This window comes from Stegodyphus dumicola, chromosome 6 (genome assembly GCF_044657685.1).
Source record: "Stegodyphus dumicola isolate Sdum_Otavi_A_Nest chromosome 6, ASM4465768v1".
Lineage (NCBI taxonomy): Eukaryota > Metazoa > Arthropoda > Arachnida > Araneae > Eresidae > Stegodyphus > Stegodyphus dumicola.
In genome coordinates, this window is record NC_140773.1 from 44,099,019 (window position 1) to 44,124,802 (window position 25,784).

At 33.1% G+C, this 25,784-nt stretch overlaps 1 protein-coding gene across 3 annotated transcripts in view; it reads right to left on the minus strand.

The window, feature by feature from the left end:
* Nucleotides 1–25,784, minus strand: part of LOC146996733 (regulator of G protein signaling 7-binding protein A-like) — a 329,695-nt gene that overhangs the window by 123,687 nt on the left and 180,224 nt on the right. For all 3 annotated transcript variants that reach the window (XM_085818264.1, XM_085818265.1, XM_085818266.1), the window contains one exon: nucleotides 22,521–22,687. In XM_085818264.1, the coding sequence (XP_085674390.1) occupies nucleotides 22,521–22,687 (167 nt within the window). The remainder of the gene's footprint in view (nucleotides 1–22,520; nucleotides 22,688–25,784) is intronic.

The following is a 25,784-nucleotide window of genomic DNA, read 5'->3' on the forward strand; positions in this document are numbered from 1 at the left end:
AACGCTGTAAAAAAATATGTTTACTTTGACATTTGGATAAAGAAAATGCTCTGAATAATTAGGAATATAGTTCTTAGATTACATAATTATATTATATTGTCATAAAAAAGCAAGTTAATTAATCTCTTGGGAAATTATAGATTGACGTATTTCCTGAAAATTTCAAATCTAATTTACCATAGCTCATAGCCCAGTTTAACATAAAAGAAAATCTTCCCTTAAATCTTTGTTGTTACTTAGAAGAGTTCCTAGACAAAGTTATTTATCATTTTAATCACACGAAATTTTCATCTGCTCGGAAGTTTTCACATAATAAGAAGAAATTTAAGTGAAGTGAATGTAATATTCACTGAAATATTTTAAAGAGAATCTAATTTAACCTCGTATTGTTAGTTTGAAAATTTTAGTACGATATATTTCTATACATAACGTATCATTTATTTGTTCTGTGCCTGACATTCTTACAATCAACTTTCTATTCACATAGCTGTTTGTTATTGACGTAATTTTGCCTGAAATCATTATTATTGAACTACAGCACACTTTTTTATAAATAGACTATACGGGGACCAGGCATAAAATTCTAATTACAAATGCACTTCTTTAAAAAGTTACGCAATCGGAACTTGGTAAAAATACAAATTTAGTGAATATTCGTAGAAGATATATATATATATATATATGTGTGTGTGATAGTTTACTGTGTAGTCGTAATGGTAGAGTGCACCGTTGAATACAATAAATTTTTATATACACAGGTAAAAAGATACGACATCATTTCAGGCAAGAAAGGATAAGCGGCGCAGAGATCATTGCATGGCAGAAGTCAGGGAAAAAAGGTAGGCATAGTTGCTTGAAGCAGTATTTTTACTTCGTAGGTGCAAATTTTAAGCTAAGCCGTGATTGGTTAATTTTAGTTTGTATTACATTTTCAAGCAGTGTTATGTAATTTGGAAAGATATCGGATTTTGGAGAAAGGATGAACCTAGTGAGAACATAAAATTTAGAATTGTCAATTTTAAGGTTGCCAATTACTTCTTAACGTAGCCATCGTATTTAATTATATCTTAAACACACATACATATATATATAAGATAAAAAGTATGTAAATGAGCTTTACTTTTCTCATTTTTAATTTGTATATTTTCTCTTTATTCTAAAAATAATAATAACTTTTCTGGACTGAGTCATTTCTAGATTTAATCTATGCCACATGGCTTGCGTAACGCTAATGATGTAGCTAATTCGAAAACTTAACTCAAAATTTCGCGAACTGAAACGTTTCGTTTACTAATGAATTAATAGTATTTTATTTCTTTAGTTTTCTTTTATAGAAAGGTGAAGCTATGGCAGTAATTTGTTCAGCAATATAAGAAAAATTAACTAATGTATATTTTAATTCAAATGGACTGTGCAAAACTTATAATTTAACTCGATATCAGTATACATAATTTTCATCTCATACATTTAACCATTCTGCATCTCAAGAAAATAGAGAAAGGAAGATGAAATTTAATTATATATATTGTATTACTATTTCCACTTCTTCACTAAAAGTTCTTTTTTATCTCTTTTCTTTACATATTTATTTCATTTTACGTTATTTTATTCTCATTCTATAATTTGTCAAACAGATTTGAAGCATCTCCCAATGGAAAACAATTCCGGTAGTTATCCAACCGAAAATAAATATACTTACATTTATGGCGAAATATCTAAAGCAATGAAAATATGGAAACTGCGTTGTTGAATATGTTTACATTGCCCACAAGGGAAAAATGGAGAACAAATAACATAAACATAGGTGATAAGAATACTATAGGGATATGGAACGGTCCAAAATCAATAGCCTTTTTTTATGAATAATGCTTACGGAAGTTTATGCTCAGTAAGCAAACGTAAAGCTGAGAAATATGTTTTGAATTATCTAAGATGACAATGCATTGCTGAATATTTAAAAATTACTTTTATTCCTTTTGCGCTAATTTGTTTAATATGCTATACTATTATAATCTTTCACACTGCATTTTATTTATGGTCGAACCCTATTAGGAAGTTTTCTAAAGGATCCATGTAAAAAATATTATAAAGGAAATATTTTTACTCGGGAAAAGCTATGGTACTGTTCTGTTATCGGGACCGGATTCAAATATCAGCAAAAGCTGACGATTTGACTAAACATTCGAAGCATAAAAATTATCGCCAGAATATTTACAATAAGGGTTAAGTTAAAGAAATATCCAAGGGAGAAAAATAACATAACAGCTATTCATAAAATTAGTGTAAATTAAATAACTTCCCTAAGAAATCAGGTTAAAAAATCGTTTAGCGAACTAAGATTAACGCGACGTCACGACACTTGCATTTGCATTTTAGAATTTAAAATGCCTGAAGCATTTGCATTTTAGAATGCTTTTGCCCCACATAAGCACAAGTAATAGCAATCTGATTGGTTACGGTCAGTGCCACATTGACGTTTATTTCGCCATTTTGCACTACCCCATAACATTTCAATAGCTTGCATATGATAACCAATACCGTGATCGATAAATTAATGTTTATGGTTAATGCAGAAATGTTCAAATCCACTTCTTGTTGATTCCTCAGTCTTATAAACCTTTCCAACAATCTCAGTATATTATAGTGCCATAAATATTATTTTCTTCAATAACTTTAAGCAAAGTTCAGCAGAGCGGTTAGGCATAGCAACTAAAAACATTTTGTTTCTCGACAGGTCCCGCCGTTAACCACTCATTGGGACGGAAGGATACGACGAAAGTTGTTTTTTCGTGACGCTATTTCTGCTAGGGAAATCATCGTGGAAAATTTGTTCTTGTCTCAGAGGACGCGTGCAATAGCAGAGAATGGCAGGCCGTCGTCGATGGAAGCAGTTCTACCAAAGAGACAGTTTTACGATGGCTAGTGGCTTTCACTCGTAGCGTCTGTTACGAAGAGGCTGCCATTGACCCCACGTCATAGGCACCAACATTTGCAATGGTCCCGGTCTCGAGCGATGTGAACGATGGAATGGCACAGTGTCATGTTCTCAGACGAGTCACGCTTCTATTTCTCCTATGGTAGTCGCCGCGTACGAGTGTGGTCTTCAATGTGGAGACAGGTCCAATACGGCAGCAATTGTGGAACACCCCACCGCGTGGGAACGCTGCATCCTGTTTTGGGGCGCATTTACGTGCGATTCCAAGTTTCCTCTATTTCATATCCAGGGCACCTTGACGGCCCAACCATACGTGGATTTTGTGCTGCGGCCGGTGATACTCCCCTACCTTCAAGGAGTGCCCAATGCTCTTTATCATCAGGATACCGCCCGACCACACACTGCTCGCATCAGTCAACGTGTTCTGCAAGGTGTACAGATGCTTCCCTGGCCACTGTTCTCTCCTGATCTCTCACCAATCGAACACATTTGAAAAGTGATTGGACGCCATTCGCAGACTCTGCCATTGCCGCGTACAGAAGACGAAATGTGGCAAATGGTTGACAGGGAATGGAGAGCCATTCCTCAGGACAGCAACCGGTAGTCTCATTCACTATGTATCTATACGTATGCCTTCGTGTATCGCCATCCAAGGTGACCCTACCAGTTGCCAAATTCCTCAACCCTTCTTTGTGAATTCTTATAAAACATGCAATTATTTTCCCTATTTTTTTCTCTCTCTTTTTTAAATAGTTAGCGTGGAAAGGCACTACCAATTAACTCATAGTTCATCGCTGGTGTCCCCGATAGTTTTACCTGTACTTCTACCTACTGAATCGACGCTGTTCTAGCTCTGTATTATGCATATCATTTCGAATATATCATTTCGAAATAAAAGTCATTTAGTGTTTGTTGCTGTCTCTCTCTGTTTGCTGAGTTTCATCACTTTCTGGCGACTCCTTTTGAGTGATGCATTTTCAATGTCGCGTAGTGTAAAAACAAAAGGTTCTGTTTTTTTTGTTTTTTTTTTTTCAGTCTTTTCTCAGTTTATCATATCAATGTTCAGTTTTATTACAAAGATGGCGTTATAAAACTTTTTTTGTCTTTTGTTATAACTATTTCTTATATTTACTTTGTTTATTATATAACACGTGAGTGACAGCAGGAGTGACTCCAACAGCAAACTATTAGACTGCGAGCTTAGCGAAAGCTTAAGAGACCTTAACAGATACTTTTGGGAAATCGTTAAATCGGAAACCTTTCAGAATTTTTTCGCCCAAAGGAGCTGCTAATCTCGAAATAGGATTTTTCGTCGGTTCACTATAAATGGCAAATCATTTTTCATTTTTTTTGTACTAGTACTAAATATTCCAGTAGTATTTTCCATACACTCGCAACATTGTTAATCTTCTGTTTTAGGGCCCTTATTGCGGTAACTTCGACATTAAAAAAACATTAAAGAATAAAACAGGTGCGATAACATTCACCAGTAATACTTGAAACAAAAGTGGAAGAAAGTCCATAGAGAATTATACGTATTGATACCAAGATAATTTAAATATTTTTTTTCTAGTGATAGTCAGTTTTCGGCATATTTATGAGTAGCAAAGAGTCTGAGAAATTTCTTGTAACATGAAGCTAGGATTCTGAAGTGAACATTTCCATTCCTCGAGTTTATTTATATAGCCAAAAATTATTGAGCACATTTGAACTGATATATCTCGGTTTGGTATACATGTCATCATGAAATGCTTGATTACATTTCATAACTCAAGAAATTCCCACCACCTTGTTTTTTCATTCTGAATCACTGATGCGTTTAACCGCTGTTACCGATTCAGCGGATACGGAAATACGACTATACTTAGATTTTTTTCCCGAAACAGCAAAATTATCTACGTCATTTTTCAGAACTAAATTTAAATAGATGCAATGAATAATGATTAAAAAGAAGTAGCACTTCTAGTAACATGTTCTAGGAACGAATAATGCACCGAGTGAAAATGAGTAAGCACATCTTTATTTGGTGTCAATTTTATTTTAATGGGAGTACTTTTAGCGACTAAGCACTCACATCTTTTTCAACTGCAATTAAATTAAAGAGACAAATATTACAAATAGAAACATAGATCAACGAGTTTTTCAAGAACTAACCATTAGACCAAATCAACTACCTAAACAACGAAAGCTAAAAGAAAAACAGTGATAAAAAGTCTTTCAAGATTAACAGCTGTTCTAATTATAGACTGGTGAGAAATACGGGTTAAAATTTAAGACATTGAATGTAATAAAATATTATGCAATTACTGTTATGCCTTTTTCCAAGCTGGCATTTAAAAATTTAACCTAGCTTCCCTAAATTCATCTGATGATCTTTCCTACCCTTAAACTATTACAGTTTACCTTTACGAATCGGATTAAATTATTGGGAAACACTGCTTAATCTTTTTGTTTGTGCTTGTCAGGTCAACCTGATTATACACTGCCAAATACATTTATATGATTTTGCAAATTAAATATTAAAAAAATATAAACAATAAATCTTCTATTGCATAACATTGTTGGCCTTGAAGCCGCAAATCTAGTTTCTGTTTCTGCCAAAGTCAACCAGCTAAAAATCAATGAATTGATAAATTAAATTTCCATGAGCATTCAACCAGGCATGTCCATAAATATTTCTCTTTGAAAATTAGTGATTTAAATTATAACCTGTATTTCTCACTAATTTATAAAGAGATCCACTCTTAATCTCTCTCGATTATTTATATCTAGATGGCACCACGTGTTTCGTTTCTTTTCTTCCGGGTTCTCAGTTCTTTTGTTACAACGTTACATTGATCTGTTGAACATAACAGAGAAGAAACGACACAAAATATGCAAAGATTTAAGTGCTTTGTGGCGAGAAGAGTTGGATGATTGGTTTAAAATCCTTTTCACTGGAAAATGTAGTTTTTTATTTATATAGCGAAAAAAAAAACACAAATAAGAAACTGATCCGTGACAGATATTGTGAAAAATTGATTCTAAATCTAACAATATGTCCAGGAAGACTATAATGTTCACATCCTCCACAGATTGACAAAGCTAGAAATCAAAGAAGCAGACATCTGAGTATTTTTGAAATTTTCGAACAGCTACTGAGGTTTCGTTAGTGAAAATAAGTTGAAAATGTCGTGATGCTTTCACTAATGCTATTTCTTTGTTACAGACAGCTTTCTATTTCTTACCAAAAAGTTCAATTAAAAGTAAAAAAGAAAAAATAAGTAATTTTCTTTCTGTGTGTTTCTATACGATAGCCTCCAGCAGAAGCAATAGAAAGAAGAGCACCTAATTCTGAGAGACCGGTTTTCCCCGGAGTAAAGGGAAGGAAAAAAGAAGCTTAAAAAGCGGAGTGTTCATCGGAAAAATGTTTCTATGACTGTTTCCAAGAACATCAGGCGCAACTAATAAATTGCTTTCAAACAAACCATAATACAGTATTTAATTTTATATAATGTAATATTTAATACTGTTTTATAAATGTTTTATTATACATTTTTACACTGTAAACGTATATACGGAACATACCAGAAATAATTTTGCTATGCTTTCTGGAGGAGGTAATGGAAACAACTTAACTGCTTTCTGATGGATTTCGAGCTCGGATCTTCCAAATTCTAGCCTGACGTGCTAATCGCTTAAATCACGTGAACAAGTACGGGGTAATTCCTTACATTTACGCAATTTGAAAAAGGAATGTGTAGGGAGGTCAGGCGCAGTCGGGCAAATCCATGGGACGACACATTATCACCTTGCACATTTTTAATCAGACCTCATTGCACACTTGATTCTAATTCCGGTACTTCTACATTTTCGAATTTAAACCCTGAATGTAACCACATTTTTACCGTTCTGTCTCGATACTTATATTTTCTATACGTGAAATTGTAGACAAAGTCCAGATTTCCTAACATTTAACGTAGGTGGATTCTTAATATGTAACACATGTCAAATGTAATAAAGGTGAAATTCCTAAGAGGGAATAGTTTGGATTCATAACAGGTAACGCATATTAAATTCTTACACGTAACATATCGGAAATGGAGTTTTTGGATGTATTTATAATTTCTGGACCTTATGCATAAATATGCAATTAGATTTCCTAACATTTAACACATGATCAATATAAATTTTTGATTGATATGTCCACATAATTTATGAATCACAGCGAGAAAACAATTTTATTTGTTTCATTTAACATGTGGAGTTGTTAATGAGGATGTTTGCCGATAAGGGCATCTGTGAAGATCGTTGATCTTAACTACTCTGCCCTCGTCTCAAAATAGAGCTAGGGACTTTTAATCCTGGAACTAGGGAGTTTTATAATTTCATGCTTAAGCCCATTCATTCAATATAGTGGTCTAAAACTGAGTGATTCGAAATCTAATTCCAACTCATTCTTTTCTGTGTGGTGAGCGATGTGATGCACCTTGATATGCTATCAATGCTGTTATACCATGCAATTTTCTTTCATGCAATTTTCTTTTTATATTTGCCGAAGACAGTTCCATTTTAAGCCGATGGCTTGTGACATGAATTTTTCCATCGTTCTGCAATAAACAAGTTTCACTTAGTTTTATAAAACAGAGTTCATTATTTCGCAACCTGGTTAACCATGCCTGGTTTATCGGAAATTAACTGTATTCACAGGCATGGTATGAACCAATTGACAGATATTAGAGGTGTTGCCATCCAACGTGATACATGATCATTAGTTTTTCTTTCATATTCATACAGTACATACGCATACACTACGGTCTTAAGATTACTCCGATATTTTGAGTCAGACTATTACAACCATCTGAAATTCAAAGGCTATCAAACAGTTATTAGGCATTCAAGAATCAAGTATTGATATCCGATATTTAATATCATAATACTGAAACCACAGCGCATCATCTTATCCAAATGATAAGACAAGGGATATTAGGTAATTGAATGAAATGGTATTAATTGTTCTGCTGTCTCTTAGAAATGCATCGAAATTGCAGAACCTTATTGGCAACTATTTTGATTATTATGCAGTTAATTAGTATAGTGACACTCCAAATTATGTTTTAAAAGTGTGATTTGACACTTTCAAATATTCATAATAAAAAAACCACAGTGTGTCCGAATAATTGATTAATTCAGGATGATTATATAAATTAGGATAATCAGAATATCTGAATAACTAAAAATCCTTCTTTTCTGCAGCCAGACATATTTACTGTAGTTCATGTGATTGAAGTAAGTTTAGTTTTTCCTTTGGATTATTTTATTTGAACTAAGATTTTGTAGTTAAAAAGAGCAAAACCTTTTATTTTCGTAAGAAACAAAACACAATTATTTCAACAAAATGGAATTAGTAAGCAAATAAATTACATAGACATCGTGATATGAGAGTTCTTTCTTTAAATTAAAATCTATTTTATAAAAATATATAAGGTAAATGCATTTAATTATTTTTATATGACTTTTAGTGCATCGAGTTGCTTTTAATGTGATAATTTGTATTTTTGAAAAATAAGGCGCCATTTTTTCGTCTTGATGTTTAAGCTAATAGCAATCACTTGTACAATAGCACAGTAATGAATTCTTTCACGCTTGGCATAGAATAAATCCTTCAGCTATACCGAGTATTGTTGTAAATTTTATATGAAAATTATTTGATATTATTAGTCCAAAGGGTCTTTGTCCCTGAAGGACTATTGATTTCGTTTTCCGATTTTGCGTCGATTTACTACAAATGGCGAATAACTATTCAACCTGTTGCCACCAAATGTTAGAGTCCTGAATTATATTTGAAGAAATTAAATAATGAAAAATACGCATAAACGTATGTATATTTCTCGCATTGTGATAAAACAACGGTACATAGAGCCATCGAATTTTGAATGGCGTAATCCTCCTACAAATATGGGCATGTGGAAGACCAAATTTTAAATTTGGAATTTGTTATATTATCGATTTCCCATTTTGTAAAACTTTAACGAATTTTTGATTAACAAACTCAAAGATTTGAAAGGGAGCAATGGCTACGTTGTACAGAAAAAAAAAACCTTTTTATCTCCAGCTCGTGAGTCTCTGTATCGGAAATTCTAAAGGATATGCTCATTTTAAAACTATTTTGCGATATTGCTGTTGAACTGAATTTTATGGTTTAAGTGCGAAGCACGTAATATTTAATAAATAAATATAACACACAAAATGTTAAAAAAAACGCTCCTTTGGACGTAATTAAAAATCTGAAATATTTCAGATTTTCTTTTCATTTTTTGGTATGTATAATTGTTGTAAAACAAAATTCATATTAATTGTTTATGCAATGTTTTAGGAGTAATAACTTCATTTTGTATTTCTATTGAATGGAATTCTTAGAACGCTTTTTCGCTAGCATGTGTTTATTTGGTATACTGAATTTTATGTACTATGTTTCTGTAATACTGACGTTTGAATTGCAAAGAGTTGGTTGAGTCAGATTCATAGATATGGGTTGAAATCTTGCTTCTGGGTTTGACTATACGTTTTGTCTAACTTTGACGATATGTGGCAAATTTTCACTAAACCTGATTACAGCCTAGAAGTTTTCAGAAAACGTGTTTTATTATCCAAGAAGAAATTTTACCGGTAATTTCCAGAAGTGCTTGAGAACCCTATAATATCAGCTGCGTTGTAGCCGAAAATTAATTAGTACAGCTATTCACTCAGACTCTTGAAAGTATATTGTTGTCTTTTGCTCAATTATTTCCGTTTTAGATTTAGCTGAGTGAATAATTTTAGTGATTCGCAAAATTCCTACAGCAATACCTCACATGGTTCGATGGGTAACAATTGACTAAAATCTAGCCTGAAAATTTCAAAACAAACTAAATTTTAGTTCAGCAAAATAAAAATAAATTATAAAAATATTAGTACATAAAATTATTTTTTAATACATAAGTAATTTTTTTGCACCGAGATGTTGTTAATCTCGATGTTAATTTTTTTATGCCCGTAATACTTTTCAAATAAAATGTGTTGCCACAAAATGCTATCGCCTCTTGATCGCATCTGGCATGAGAGAATAATCTACAAATTCACGATGACGAAGAAATGATTCTATTTCCTCGAAAACAGGCTATTAGCTATGAAGTATGGTGGCTGCATTTCTATGGGTATACCACAGCGATCGATTCTATGTACTATTTTGTATCTAATCTGCATGAATGTTTTTCTTATGATCACCAAAGGCTGTAAAGCATTGTTTGTCTGTTTTGCAGATGATAAAATGATGCTTTGTCATTCCTGGTCTATTCGGGATTTCTTGATTGGACCCTCCTGGTGAAATCGAGGAATCCTCGAGCACACCATCGAAAGACAGCAGAGTAATCCATGGATTGAGGGATGGCGCTGAACCTTCAAGACGCACGTTGACATCGATAAATCAGAAATTGTGTTAATCCGAAAATTCAAGTTAAAGAAGCAAAGTTACCAAGAAATTAATCCTATTCGGAAAACTAGTCATACTAGAAAATTTACCATAACATCTGGGAATTACTATCAATGTATCTTTCCCAGGGACCACACCCTTAAGAGGAAAATTTCTCACTGTGATTGAACCTTAACCGCTTCTCTCAAACTTTTCCGGTATTTCACTTGCGAGGAAACGAAGAATTTACATTTCCCTCACTAGTCCGATCCTCACATACGCCTTTTCAGCCTTGGCTACAGAAAATGATAGATACATCCAAAAACTACAAATAATCCAAAACAAACTTCCATGGCTCATCGCGGGAGCACCATGGTTTATCAGAAATTCAGGTTTGTATAAATCTGTAAAAATTTATCAAATTAAAGATCATTAATAAGAACTTCTTTCGGAAAGGAAGGATGAGTGATACGGTTCAGTTACACCAATTTTTAAATATGAGATCCAGAAAGATTGTTTTCTAAGATCTTTGCAACTCATCACTCAGAAACTTTAATTTATTCTGAATTATTTTACTTTCAACTTCAATGATTATCAAATTTCGCCACTTTAGTGTACCATATTCCAAAGTTCTAAAACACACTATAGCTATCAGATTCAAATTTTCAAGAAACTTTCTTCTGCTGCTCACTAAACAGCACTTCTCGTCTCTCAATTGGTTACAATACCCACGTGACACGTATTCTGTCTGAAATCCCTAGGTCCACCTCTCATGTACCGCTTGATCATTCCCTGAACTTGCCAATATCACCAACACTAACATGGACAGAATTGTGCTTCTCCATTTAATTTTGCATTTCCTTCTTCCAGAAGCTATTTTCAAACGAAAACCTATCAGTTTCTAAATTTATTTAGACATGAAAAAAAGGTCTGGGCAAGTGAATTAGGCAGTTGCCTAATTCACGGTCTTGCCCTGATTTGTTATCTACTTATCTACATTGCATCGCATCAGCCAACTCAGTTCCTTGCATATCCTCTTTCCTCCAAGTATCAAGACAGAAAAGCCAGCCCAACGTCTTTTTACTACACTCATGTCCATAAATTAAGGATAATGCAAAATCAGGCAAAGGAAGAGTTAGAAGCAAAACAAATTTGACTTATTTGTAAAGCTTATTTATTAACCAAAAGGTAAAGAGCAAAAACGATGCTATATGTTTGATATTATTGAAAAAATTAGCGATTTTTTCTCCCTGGAGAAAATTACAAAAAACACCTATTTACAAAAAAACAATATTACATGGTTGGTATGATTGTTAATACATTGTGTGTCTCCCAGACGATGCAATACAGTCCGTACAACGCCTAGGCATGCTGAGTATCAAATTATCGATCTTATCTTGGGGGATATTACACCACTCAAAAAGCAATGCTCTCTTCCGGTAGACATGTAGGAGGAGCTTGACGGGCTGCAACTCGTCGGCCAAGCACGTCCCACACGTGATCTACTGGATTCAGGTCCGATGAGAATGCTGGCAGTCCATACGGGTGATATCCTCCGATTTAAGGCATTCTCTTACGATGTTTCCATGGTGAGAACGAGCGTTGTCATCCATAAACACAAATTGTGCGCCCATGGCGCCCCAAAACAAACGTACATGTTGTTCCAGAATGACGTTACGATAGATTTGGCTTGTCATGGTTCCAATTTGAACATGCAGGTCAGTTCTGGAACCCAGAATAATTCCACCCCAAACGAGCACTCCTGCACCACCGTAACGGTGTCGTTCAATGATGTTTTCTTGGTGGTAACGGTTACCTGGAGCTCTCCATATGAAATTCCGGCGAGAATCAGACTGCAAGCTAAACCTGGAGTCGTCGGAAAACATCACACAAGCCCGCTGTTGCGATGTCCACAATGCATGCTCTCTACTCCAGGCTAACCGCAGGCGACAGTGAGTTGCAGTAAGTGGAACGCATCTGACAGGTCTACGAGCATATAGACCAACCTGCCCTAAGCGTCTGTACACGGTCTGCCTTGAAATTGTCGTACCTTTGGCTGAAGAGAGATGACGAGACAGGTCTGAGGCTGTGCTCCGCCTGTTTCTTTTGGCAATAACTGTCAAATACCGGTCCTCATTCGGCGTTGTAACTCTGGGGCGACTTGTACTGTAACGTATACTCACATTACCATCATCTTGGAAACGTTGTCAAAGCCTGGAGATGATAGTCTGGGCGATTAAAAGTTCGTCTGATACTTCCAGTTGGGTACGCCCTCATTCTAGACCGCCGATATTTCTACCACGTAAAAAATCATCTAAATGCGTCCTTTGTCTCATAACTATTCGGTTATTGCACTGAAATGCTTATAAAGCGCCTGCGAACAATTTTACTTCTTTGCCTGTATTCCTTATATATCACTCTCTTACACTCTCGTCATTGTGACGTACCATCGGTGTCATCTGGTTACTTCCTGAAATTTGCATATGATTCTTGAAGACGTGTGTAGTGATTTTACAGGTGATATATATATTTTAGAGTTCGATTTCCGCGTGACTCTGAATTATCCTTAATTTATGGACATGAGTGTAGTTCTGTGTACGTTTCTGACGATGCAGTTGGACTTCACTTAATCGAGTCAATCACCATCTTCTTCTATCTAGGAGTACTACCATGACGATGCCGATGAATCCAGTTACTCCCAACTTTATTCAAAATAGCCTTGCACATTTGAACAGGACATAGTTTTCAACAACAGACAGGGTATCTATCTTTCCTACTTTTCTGGACTCTCCATAGACGCTCAATTTCAGGAACTTTCAGCTCTAAGACATTTACGGGATAATGTTCTCAGATAACAGTAAAGTGCTCCTTAAATTAAGCAGTTGAATGCCTATATCATATAATTATCCCAGCTTATCACCATGTATTATTTTAGAGAAATAATATCCAAATGTAAGAAAATGCATGGCAACACTAATAAAAATATGCAGGTTAAAAATAATGAGTTCAAGAACGAAAAATGTTAACAATATTCAAAACACCGTTATTAATGTAAAGATAGGGGGATTTACAGTTTTATAAAATAGTTATACACAAATTTTACACCAGCTTCAAAAGAATTAATAATATTTAAAATCTTTAAGAAACCATTGCAGAGGAGCCCAGTCAGAGTCAAATGGTTACGATCGCTGAAGGCTGGTAGCCGGACCTGGTTTGCCTTTAAATGTGCAGGTGAGAAGGCTGGCCACGTGGCTCGTTTTCATGGTTTTGCCATATATAAGGTAAATATGAGCTAGTTTTCAACACAACATCTTCTAAGAAACCATCCCTCCTCTTAGGCAGATAGCTCTCGTAGTTTTGGCATAGTCAAATAACCTAACATAAACTAACAGGTGCAGAATTTGTTTGTCCTTTTTAACAGGAAATACGAAAATCAGCTGTGCAGTCGCTGGAATTTAAAAATCGATTTTTCCGACTGCCAACTGGATGTGCTACCAATAACACCACAAGGACACGCAGTGAAGAAAACGAAATGCCTTATATCCTCTCCGTAGAAAAGCGACTAGGAAGAAGAAGACTCAAACGCACAATCCGGTTGACGACGAATTAGTTTTGTCATATTTTACTCGGACATCACTGACAGAGTTATTAGAATTTTTAAAATCATGAAAACGAAGAAATCAGTGCTCCCTTGCCAGAAGTTGCACATTGGACTTTTGTATTGTTAGGTGGATGTGCTACCATTTATACTACGAAGGGCAGTAGTGAAGATTCTGAAAATTCATTTACAGTTTATGTGTTATAATAACTGGTAGTCTGTTAATAATTTTATACGCTGGTTTAAAAATTTCATTTGCTAAGGTATCGTTATAATCACTCTTCTATCATTTCGCAATGGCAAAGCTTAATTATTTTAGACAGAGCCCACTTAATCCATTCCTAATTAATCAGGAGAGGACTTATAGGCCATGAGCATATTCTGTGCAATGGAAGAGTTTTAAGATCTTTGCTTTAAAAAAATAATTTCATGTCAAAATTTTCTAAAATCTACTCTCGTAAACGGAGGAAAAAGTGAATATCCAACAATTCGTGGAAATTCCGAAGCCCGGTTTAGAAACGCAATATTCCAGAAAGCGTTTTTAACTCTGCATTAAACAGATTAATGTTGGAACATAGCAAGGAAAAAGATAGAGAAAACGGTGAGGGAAAAAAGAGCACTTTACACATAATTTAAGAAGAAAAGGTGATTACCGAAACAATCTCTTCCCTTTTGTCTCCTAAGTTTTCCCGATACAAATATTTGAATCGCAGGGGAACATTTTCTTCTGAAAATGAACAAACACACACTTAAGTACGTAGAAAGCGAAGTTTATTATGTAAAGCTGTTTTCTTGAAGAAGAATATTTTTGCTTATATTCGCCTCTCCCAGCTCGAGGAACGTTTTTCCTGATCGATAGATAATTCGTAGGTACATTCTTAGAGGAGGACCTAAGCGTTTGTCAGAGTCCATGACACTGCCAGTACATTACTTTTGTAAAATGGTACTAGTGTTCAGAATTGGATAGAATTGATTGGATTCTTCTAAATGAAAAAAAAAAAAAAAGGGATGCGTAAGTGCACCATCCGTTTGAGAAAAGTTTTCTCTCTTTCCTTTATTTTTCTCTTCTTTAGATATTTTATTTTCTTTATCATTATTAGACCAAAGGTCGTTACTCCAGAAGGGCTATTAATTTCGTTTTGGCATTTTGCGTTGATTCACTATAGATGTCGGTTCACTTTTCAAATTGCTGCCACCAAATATTATCGTCCTATGTTACATTTAAAGAAATTAAATAATGAAGATTCTGCATAAATGTATGTATGTTTCTCGCATTGTGATAAAATAACGGTACCGACCCCATCAAATTTTGAATAACGTAATCTTCTACCGAATATGGGCATCTGAAAGCCCCTAATTTGGATTTGTTTTATTGTCGATTTCCTATTTTGTAAAATTTTAACGTAATTTTTATAAACAAACTCAACGATTTATAAGCTAGCAATGGCAACACTGTGCGGGGAAAAAAAACTTTTTTATCTTCAGCGCGCGAGACTGTGTATCGAAAATTCTAAAGGTATGCTCATTTCAAAATTATTTTCCGATATTGCTGTTGAATTTAATTTTATGGTTTAAGTGCAAAGCACATATTTAATAAATAAAGGTAAGACACAAAATGTTAAGAAAATGCGTTTTTCTAAGCTAATTTTCAACATAACTGATCAATGATGATATTGTGGTAATAAGTATAGTATTTGAAGGATAAAAGTATATTAGGTTCATACATTGGTATTTTCATATTAATCAAAGCAGAGCAAACATATGATCTTTGAATATTAAAGGAAATTCAGAAATAAATTATAATTAATTATCTGATTTAACATGAATGGATCATCACAATAATCATCGCAATGAATTGCGATAAATTGAAAGAAACAATAGAGTATTTAAAACAAAAGAGATATTCATAACAATTTATAACAATAAAGTACTTAAGATAAAACTTGACAGAGCTTTAGGCAGTACTTTACAACATTTTATTTTTCTATCGCTTTTATTCCATTGCAGTTTAAATTACACTGTCAAAAATTAATAAGCACTTCTCTGTTCTCGTCTTACCTGAGAGATACATAATTTGTACTTTACTTACCTTTTAAAATTTCCCGTTTTTGTTCTGTATGTTTGGGAACAAATATTTTGCTTATAAGGCATAGAATGCGCTTCATTTTCCTTTTTGTATTTTAATTTATACAGATTATCTGAAAATGTAAGAAATTAACAGTGCTGTCACAAATAATCGATCCATGCAGCTTCTAGATGCTATCTAGAATGTTAACTATTTAGATCAAGAGGATGCACGAGAGAATGCGCTAATTCGCTATACTTTATCTATACAAATGAAAATAAACTGTCACGAAATGATGCGACTTGCTGATTAGATTTATTCGTAACTTCACTGAATGCTTCGATAGTTTTCGATTGGAAGAGGTTTGTTCAATTTTTATATAAATGCATTCTTCACAAAATTAACCTATTCTACCTTTCAATTGGCAGTAAACATTTAGTTCAGTTTCACCATTTTCCTGCCCTTTTTAATCCCTGTCTTCCGGAGGAAAAACATGTGAGAATTCATTTGTGTTCTCGCTGGGATTCGAACCTTGGATGCTCTAAGTGCTAGCTGACGTGCTAACCATTTACAACATCATTATAATCCAGTGTAGATGAATTCCAAGTGAATACCTGAAGTAAGTTGGTTTTTTTGCGTTAATACCTTTTGCTAATCTGAGTAATTATCTTTTGCTGATAAAATAAAAGTTTGAATAACGATTTTTGGAGTTGTTAATGCAACCTGAATCAGCGCAATATTCATAAACTCCAACCCTCTTTACCCTCAGCTTTTAAGGAATTCACAGCTGTTCTCAGTTTTCATCACTAGATGGCGTCAGTAGCTTGACTGCCTTTTTCTTACTGTTATCATCGAAGCGCAGGCTTCTCTTTCGTCTTTTGCACTTCTGCAGCTGAAGAGGTAGGTTCTATGCTTAGACCTAGAAAACTAGTCCTGCCAATTTACGTATATTAAGCTCATTCTTGTTGCCTTTAATTCTGTTGACACCTCCGGTGACCTTCTACTAAGTTTAGCAGTTGATTTGCAAGGAATGTCTGTTAAATTCTAGTTAATTTTTGTAATAAACAAGATGTCGTAATAGCTTTTACCTTGCTATTTAATTAATTAATTAACTTGCTGTTTAATTAAACATATTCAGTTATTAGGAGATAAAAGGTTTAGCAACTAGAATTTAATTTATAAGAAGCTAATATGTTAATAACGATGCTGAAATAAAAACTAATCAGGCGTTAATATCTTTTACTATAAAATAAGTAACTAAATATCTTTAGTTACTAGCGTCTAAACTAATATCTTTAGTTACTAGGAGCACATATTAGTTACTAAGAACTAATTTACTAAGTGCAAATATCTTAAGTAACATCTAATTTACTAGAAAATGAGATCTTTGTTGCTAGAAGATAATAGCTACTATGATGAAATTTATCAGAAGCTAATATTTCTAAACATTATGAGCTAATTTACACCATAAATATCTTTAGTCAGCATCTAACATACTAGAAGCTAATAACTTTAGTTACTATGATCTAATTTATTAAACGTTAATACCTTTAATTACTATGAGCTAATTTACTATGAGTAAATATCTTTGGTTACTAAGATTTCAAACTAATTTCCTTAGTTACTGAGATTTAAATTACGAAGAGATAATATCTTTAGTTACTACGATCTAATTTAATAAAAACTAACATTGTAACGAATTTTCCAAGAATATCTTCAGTTCCTGAGAGCTACTTTAGTATCAGCTAACATCCTTAGTTATTAGAACATAATTTACTAGGAGTTAATGTCATTAGTTACTAATAGCTAATTTTCTAGAAGTTAATATATTTAGTTGTTAAGAACTGAGCTACTAGGGGTGGTATTAGTTAAGAGTAAGTTACTAGGATCTCATTTTTCTAGCTGACCGATTCGCACATCAGAATGTCTTTTATAAAAACGTCAGAAACCTTGCTTATGCGCTCCATAGATAGTACCGTACTGTATGGTTGCTAATTAGATGAGATAAAAATTCGAAATCAGTGTTCGATTGCTTAACTCAAAAAGGTTATTTATGATTATTTCAGTATAAAAAAGTACAGGAAGACTCTCTGCTTGAAGGAAGGGATGTCTTATTGGAGACCATTCTAAGGGAAACTGGCTCGTATTCACGCTACAAATGGGGAAATCTAAGAAAACTAACCATGCAGATAGTTAGTTTGCCTGAGATCGAACCCGGGTCTCACCAAAGTCAGACAAGATTATTGTTTCAAGGTCAAATCTTTCTCTTTCCGACATTCGAGACAGCGACGTATATTATTGATCAGCTCAGTGACTTCGCTTATAAAAGTGGGAGAAATTTTTCTTTGGAGCAAACGCCGAACTTCATGAAGCTGGTTGACCTTCGTTGAGAAGAGCAATCTTTGTAGTATATTATGTTGTAGACTTTGTAGTATACCTTGGATCAAACTATCAATACTCAGCGGTCTTAATTACTCAACCACTGGTGGAGTCAACTGAATATGGTAGAATAAACGAACGCTACTGGGTAAAGGTGGAAATACTTCCCTGTAGGTGTTTCTACTTCGACTTTACGTACCAAATGGGAAAACCAGACAAAATCTGGAGTTCCTACAGATTTCGTATCGATATTTCGTCGAATTGAAAGCTTGTTAAATCAGACCATCGTAAGCAAGGAACTAATTATAAGTATACTATTATTAATATAAATTATTTATTAGTTATAATTAGATACATGATGTTAATAGTTTTATAATTAATTATAACTAAAAATAGCATATTTAAAAAATAATAAAGCAAAAATGTTATTAAAGAAAGGTATAATGGACGAGTGATATTTTAATTACCATAAGAGACAGTAATTCTTAATTATCAAAAATAAAATTTTTTCGGTTATTACAAAAGACTCAAGGTGCTATAAAACATACAAAAACTGTTTTTTTTTTTTTTAAGTTACATAAAACTAGTTAAAAGCGAGAAAACAAAGCATTATATCAAGACTTCGTAACAGAAACAAAGACTGCTACAAAATGTATAACGTGCTATGAATTAAATTACTTCAAGACAATTTTAAAGTAAAAAGAACAGCTAGAAACAAAATTAAATTCTGTGTAATCTATCAGGTTGAAGCGGATAAAAGCTTTGAAGGGAATATTTATTTTATTTAAGCACTAAGAAGTTTGCATGACTCCGCGCAGAGTAATAGGAATAAAAGGGTGTAAAGGAAAAAGTCTGCGTAGGGTTATAAATAAAAAGGACTTAAAATAAAGCAGCATCAATAAACAACCTGCAACTAAATTCTCAAATAAAAGAAGTTTCGCAAAAACGAATTGTCATAAACGCATTTAAATTTTAAACAATTAAACGAAGTATAATTATGTGAACATAATTTTAAAGACAAAAATTTATATTATTGCAAAAATTAATTACCGTGGCTGTATTTAATCAGGGGTACATCAGGCTCAGAAATTAATTAATTTCATATTATTAGATTAAGATAAAGCACAGAATATTTACTTTTATAACAGGTGGAGGACTTTCTAAAGAAACCTATCTGGCAGATTACACATGGAGAAAAACACAGAAGTTCCTATGCAGGAAGTCAGTTAAGCCAGAATTTGAACTTAGGACTAACTTCCAGTTATCGGCAGCCTTACCCGCTCGGCGTGGTTTTTCCTATACTATTTAATCTATGTGTAATTTTATGCAACCTTCTGAGTTGTAGATTTAAAAAGATGCAGAAAGAATAAAATTTTTAATGTCGTATTTCAGTTTTTCCTTGATTTTTTTTAAACCGGGTTATTACTTTTTACTCTCACTGAGAAACATTACGTTAAGTTACCGTATATATTTTACAACTTTTTAAATAGAAATAAATTAATAATTAATTAATTATAGAAATAAAAATAATTATGAAGTCAATTATAGGAGCAATAATAATAAAAAGTTAATTACATAAATAATTATCTTCCTTAGCTCATAAAACAGTTATAAGAAATGATTTCTTCTCTGTAAGAAGAAACTCAATTCGATTTTTTATTCATTAATTTGATTATTTAATAAATAAAAGTTTTTGCCTTATTTCTGTAATTTATTTAATTAAGGTTCATAATCAAAAAGAATTTTTAGGTTTTTCTTGTTGTACAGTAGTTATATCTAGAAAAAAATATGGTTGAAAATGTGTAATATATAATAACTGAAAACATAGGGAAGGAGGAACTTAAAAGGATTTAGATTTTAACATTCGCTCAGAAGGAATCTTTTAAAATTTAATATGTTTTAACAGAATAAAATATCAATAGAGATAGCCAGGTGGAATAGCAAAACTTTTTTCAGGACACTAGATGAGTATACATTTAGATAAAATGTGGGAAACCATTTAAACTTATTACTCTTAGTGTGATTTGTGTATAATGCGAAAAATAAGATTTTATTATATAAACTCTGCCAAAATTAAAAAGCCATATTTAAACTGAATTTAAATTTGCGCTATAAACCCAGGCATATATAATTGAAAGCGTCGGTTAACTTAGGAAGACTAGCAGACGAGCTAAACGAGTGCCAGTTCCCGTTCAGCTTCTTTCGAAAAATATAGGGTACAGAATGATGGAATGGAAAGGCACTCTTCGGGACCATTCGGTTATGTACAGGATTTGGCGCTATGGCATTAGTATGGTGAATTTTATTTGGTTCTCATTTATGGCAACCATTCATTTTCAAGCAATCATAAGATTTAATTCTTTTCAGTTGCGTTTCTTCAAAAATCAGGAACATCAAAATTTCAAAAACTGTGGAAATTTCAGAATGGATATTAATGGCAAAATGTTTCAGTCAGTACTGTTGCAAGTATAAAAGTCAAGTAAAATTTCAGTTGCAGTTTATGTCCTTTAAAAACCGTTTCTCTGCTGCAAGATGGACACAAATGTTTCCCAGCTGGATGAGTTTCTATGACTGAGCATCATTTCGCAAAGCATTCTTACAAAACAAAACAGTTGAATCGTTTAAATTGACATTTCCAAATGTTTTTGCATCCATATGACAACGATTTCGAGTTTGGTAGCCTGGTTTCTAGAAACAAGAAACGTTCATTATAATAAAAGAAAAAGCCACAAACCCTTCTTTCTTCACTTCGCACAAAACTGGCGAAGTCGGGAATTAAGTTATTGAATAAAAAACAAAGAGAATGAGAACGATGGCATTGCAATCAAATCTACGAAATAATGCTCAATCAAACTTCGTTCTGCTCGGAAAAAACCTCATTTCAATCTTGCATCAAACAAACGATTTTTAAAGCTAAAAATACCAATTGCAAGTAATTTCTAAGTAATATGTTATTTGTAACAGCACAAGGCCTCGTTCATTTAGAAAATTTACCATTATTGCCTATTTTGGTATTTTCACAATTTCTGAAAATGCGATGTGCGCCACTTCTAGATCACTCTGTATAATTTTTCATTTCAGCTACACGGCGAAACAATTCCAGACCCCTCAAAAAGCTGTATCATATATGCGAAGCAAGCAATGATATGGACGTAAATAAAAATGACATTACCTACAAGACAAACCATAATGATGTTAATGGCCAAATGAATGACGAAGAAATTCAGTTGAGCTTCCCTTTAGCAGACACAAACTACTACCAAGAATTTCTTGACAATTCCCGATTCATATTAAATATGTATAGGATGTGGATATTAATAAGTTGGATTATAGCTTGACTTAGCTACCTCCATCACAATTTAACAATTACTAAACCTTAGAATGAATACTATTAAATTAAAATAACAATATATTTAATAATTAAATTAAAACAATATATTTTTCGTTATTTAAATCCTGATATAATTCTTTGGTGGTGTGGTGTGTTTAATTATGGCAAAGCACACTAGGGCTATCTGCCTAAGAGGAGGGATTCCTTCGTGGAGGACTTTTTAAGGGAAACTGCCTCGTATACACGTTACACATGGGGAAAACCACGAATACACCCATGCAGCCAGCCCGTTCGCGGGATTCGAACCTCGAACCGAACTACCAGTGTTCAGCGACTTTACCGCTCGGCCGCTGGTGGGCCGATATAATTCTTTGATAGAACTATTAGTAAATCATTTTGAACTTAATGTATAAGCCGACAATCAAACTTCAGTGAAAAATTATCTTAAATTTATCACCTGATATATAAAATATACGGTAATTCTTTATTTTTGGTAAAAATTTGCATAATTATAGAGTAAGAAAAAGAACATTTCGAAACTTTCCGAAGTGAACTAAACATTCCTTCGTAACTCACACTTTGAGAACAATTTCTGTAACAGATAAAATAAAATGAGTTTTGACAAATAACAAAGAAGTTTTGCAATATATTTTAGCTAGGATAAAATATTACATATCTTGCCTACTTAATTAATTATTGTGCAACATTTTGATTACTTTCATTAAGTTAAACCTAATTATGTAAATGACTAGACATTCAAAATGAAATTCGTGCAAGACTTACTTTCGAATTTGAGGCATGAGAAGCCTGTTGGCAGCTGAGCAGCGCTCTTGACATTTCTTCCGCACTATCTTCAATTTATCTCTTATTTCTGGGCTGTCGTGACCTTTGCCCACGTGAATTAGCAGATCCCTGAAAGTGGCTACGAGGCTGTTCAATTCTTCAATGATCTGAAATGAAATGGTACATTTTTTAATGAACTCCTCCTTCCAAATCTGTCACTTCACTCAATTAGCCACAGACTGGCATCAATCACTAAATCACTCAGAGATAGTTATCGTGCTCTGCTCTTCCATTAAAGCATCATCATTCGTTTCAATCAAGAGATTTCTCTTGGAGTTAGAAGAGCAAAAGGTGAAGAAATTGAGTTAATTTAGTCTTGACGGCAGATGGTCTGGAGATAAATATCGAAGGACAGGAAAAATTCTTTGAGCGAAATATCAGTGTATTTTAAAGGCTATTTTTTACATTTGAACTTGATTGAGAACAATCTACTGCGCATAAAACAGGGAATACAATATTCAATTACAATCTTTTGTTACGAGATGTTATTAAAAGGTTACAAGCTTTAATTTGTTGCCGTCACAAGTTTAGTCGTTGTAAGTTTAAATGTGTTGCTGTTAGAAGTTTATTTGTTGCAAACTTAACTTTAGTTGTTAGAATTACTATTTGAAAGTTCAAATTTAATTCGTTATTATTACAAGGTTTTAATTTATTGTTATTAAAGTTGTTGAAGTTCAATCTTTAACTTTTTGTTGTTATACTAGAATTATAAGGCTTTAAATCAATTGTCTCAAATTTAAATTGCCAATTGCTCGATTTGTAAGCAGCTGACGGACTGGAATTCCTTCTTCAAATAAAACTAAATTTCAAATAACTAACTAAATTTTAATTTAATTTCAAATTTCATTTATTAAATATTTATCAAAATATATATAAATAAATATATAATGTTGGTTACATTTTGTAATTCATTCTATAAATGTTCGAACAGACATTCATTTCAAATGATTCTAATGCACTGAAGCAACCACTACATAACTTACTTTCAATATAAATTAAAAATAAATAAATTATGAAATCATTCCACATTTTCAGAGAAAAATTTCCGAGTGGAAACAGACTTAAAAATAAATAGTGACAATAAGCTATTTTCAGTCCATATTTCTGTCTCAAGTCCGTACAGAGTATTTACTTTTGAATTGACACTACTCAGGAACATTTATAGTCTCCCAGTCTCATTCGTTTTCAGGTGGGGAAGAGTAAAAGGAATTATTGCATTTCGGCGTGTGTGGTGGTATGATGCAAGTGGTTACACGTCTAAATGTTGAGTCGATCAAATCTCTATAGTTCAATTTTCATGTTTTCTGCTTTAAAAAAAATTAATTGCCCATACAAATGGAGAGTTAGTTGCGCACAGATGGTATTAATATTTAATTTAAAAGACTGTATTCACCATTTTTGAAATTCGTTAACATTATCTATTATATGTATTGTTTAATTTCTGAAGAACTCTTTTTCATTTGAAAGTGCCCAGGAAACCGATAAGCTTAAATATCAAAATAGGACGATACTATTAGTTTAGATAAACAATTTAACTAGTTATATCTGTATTTTAATCACTTAGTCTTCCTTTTCATACGTCCTACTCTAGTTACATAAGTTCTGCTTTTCAAACACATTTCCTCTCGAAAAGACATTTTATCCAGAACATTTATCAATGTATGATATTTGTCTGAAACTTTTCCACTTACTTCATCCACAAGAGATTCGGTGCTGTCGCTGACACTGATGGAAGATGCTTTAGAAACATCAAACTCAGTAGTCACTAGGGTGCAAAGAAATCCGAAATAACATGCAACACTTCCAAAGCATTTTCTAGTCAAATGTTGCATCGATTTCCTATTGCGGATGAAGCCACGCTTCCAAACTCTGAAGTTAGAAAAGTGTTAAAGAAATAAGAAGAAACTTCCACCAAATGTCCAAAAAAAAGGGCAGTAACACGGGTTTTTGAGATTTTCTGTTCAGAGTCTGTTCTGTTCTAACAGCCTGAAAGTGGTTCTGCCTATTGCAAGCATTAGACTTTACAGGGGCAGATGTATTTTCAGATGACGTCAGTATCGTTAAATTATATGAATTCTGATTTTAAAATAGATTAAACTCTGTTTTGGTGACTGTCAATCGTAGATAACCTTCGAAAATGGTCAGTTCTCCTGAGCACACGGATAAATATCGGCGCTGGTAATTGCAACATTATTCTCTAAGACATCCACTCCCTAACCTGACCAACACTATCAAATCTCCCGATCTGCCAGCGTTGAAGTTACAGAAGAATACTTGAATAATTTTCTTGTAGTTTCAAGCAATTCAGTCTAGAAGAATATATTCATGGGGTTACGAACGTTAAAACCGTTGTAAAAAAGAGAAAAACAAACCTTAAACAGCGGGAAAATAAACATCATTAAAAAATGAAGAAATTATGTGATAAATGATATTAAAGAACAATATTTATAAAAAATATTTGAATAATACCATTGAGTTTACACTTGCGTAAAATAATCGTTCGAAATTTTGCTTTTTATTTCACAAAGCTTATGAATTTCGTAAATTACTTAGAAATAAATTATGCATTGTTCTGTGTAAAAACTACTCCCATTTACTATAAGACGACTTTCCACAACGATTTCATCCAAAGAATTTTTCTTTTCATTTTTTGTACTTTCATAAAGAGTTTTGTTTCACACTAATGGCATGCGATAGTAATTATTTTCTTATTTTGTCTATGGTTATTTTTATAGTAAGCAAATTTAACACTTTTTTTTATTTCTGGAAAATCGTGATTGATCCACCACCCAATTAATATGTTCCTGGATAATTGGGAATTCTCAATATTTTCTTATGCACAACAATTCATGTTCAATACTATTTATACCAATGCTTACTATTTCGTGTTGTATTGGAATAAATAATAAACAAAATACTCTGTAGGCCTCCCCAGCTAACTGCCTATTACGAAAGGCAATAGTAAACATACAGCCCTTAATTTCTACAGTTCTATCCAATCAGAGTCTCACAAAATATGGTATAAATGTATGGCTTTAGGATTTACATTTTCTTATGATATTTCACTTTTTAGTATTCCGTCATATTTCTTAAGATTCGTTAATTTCGTTACGTTTCGATATTTGGTCACATTTCATAACAGGTATCTGTATATGCATTCACAATTTTTTTTTATATTTCCCCTAAAATTTTACATTTTTTTAA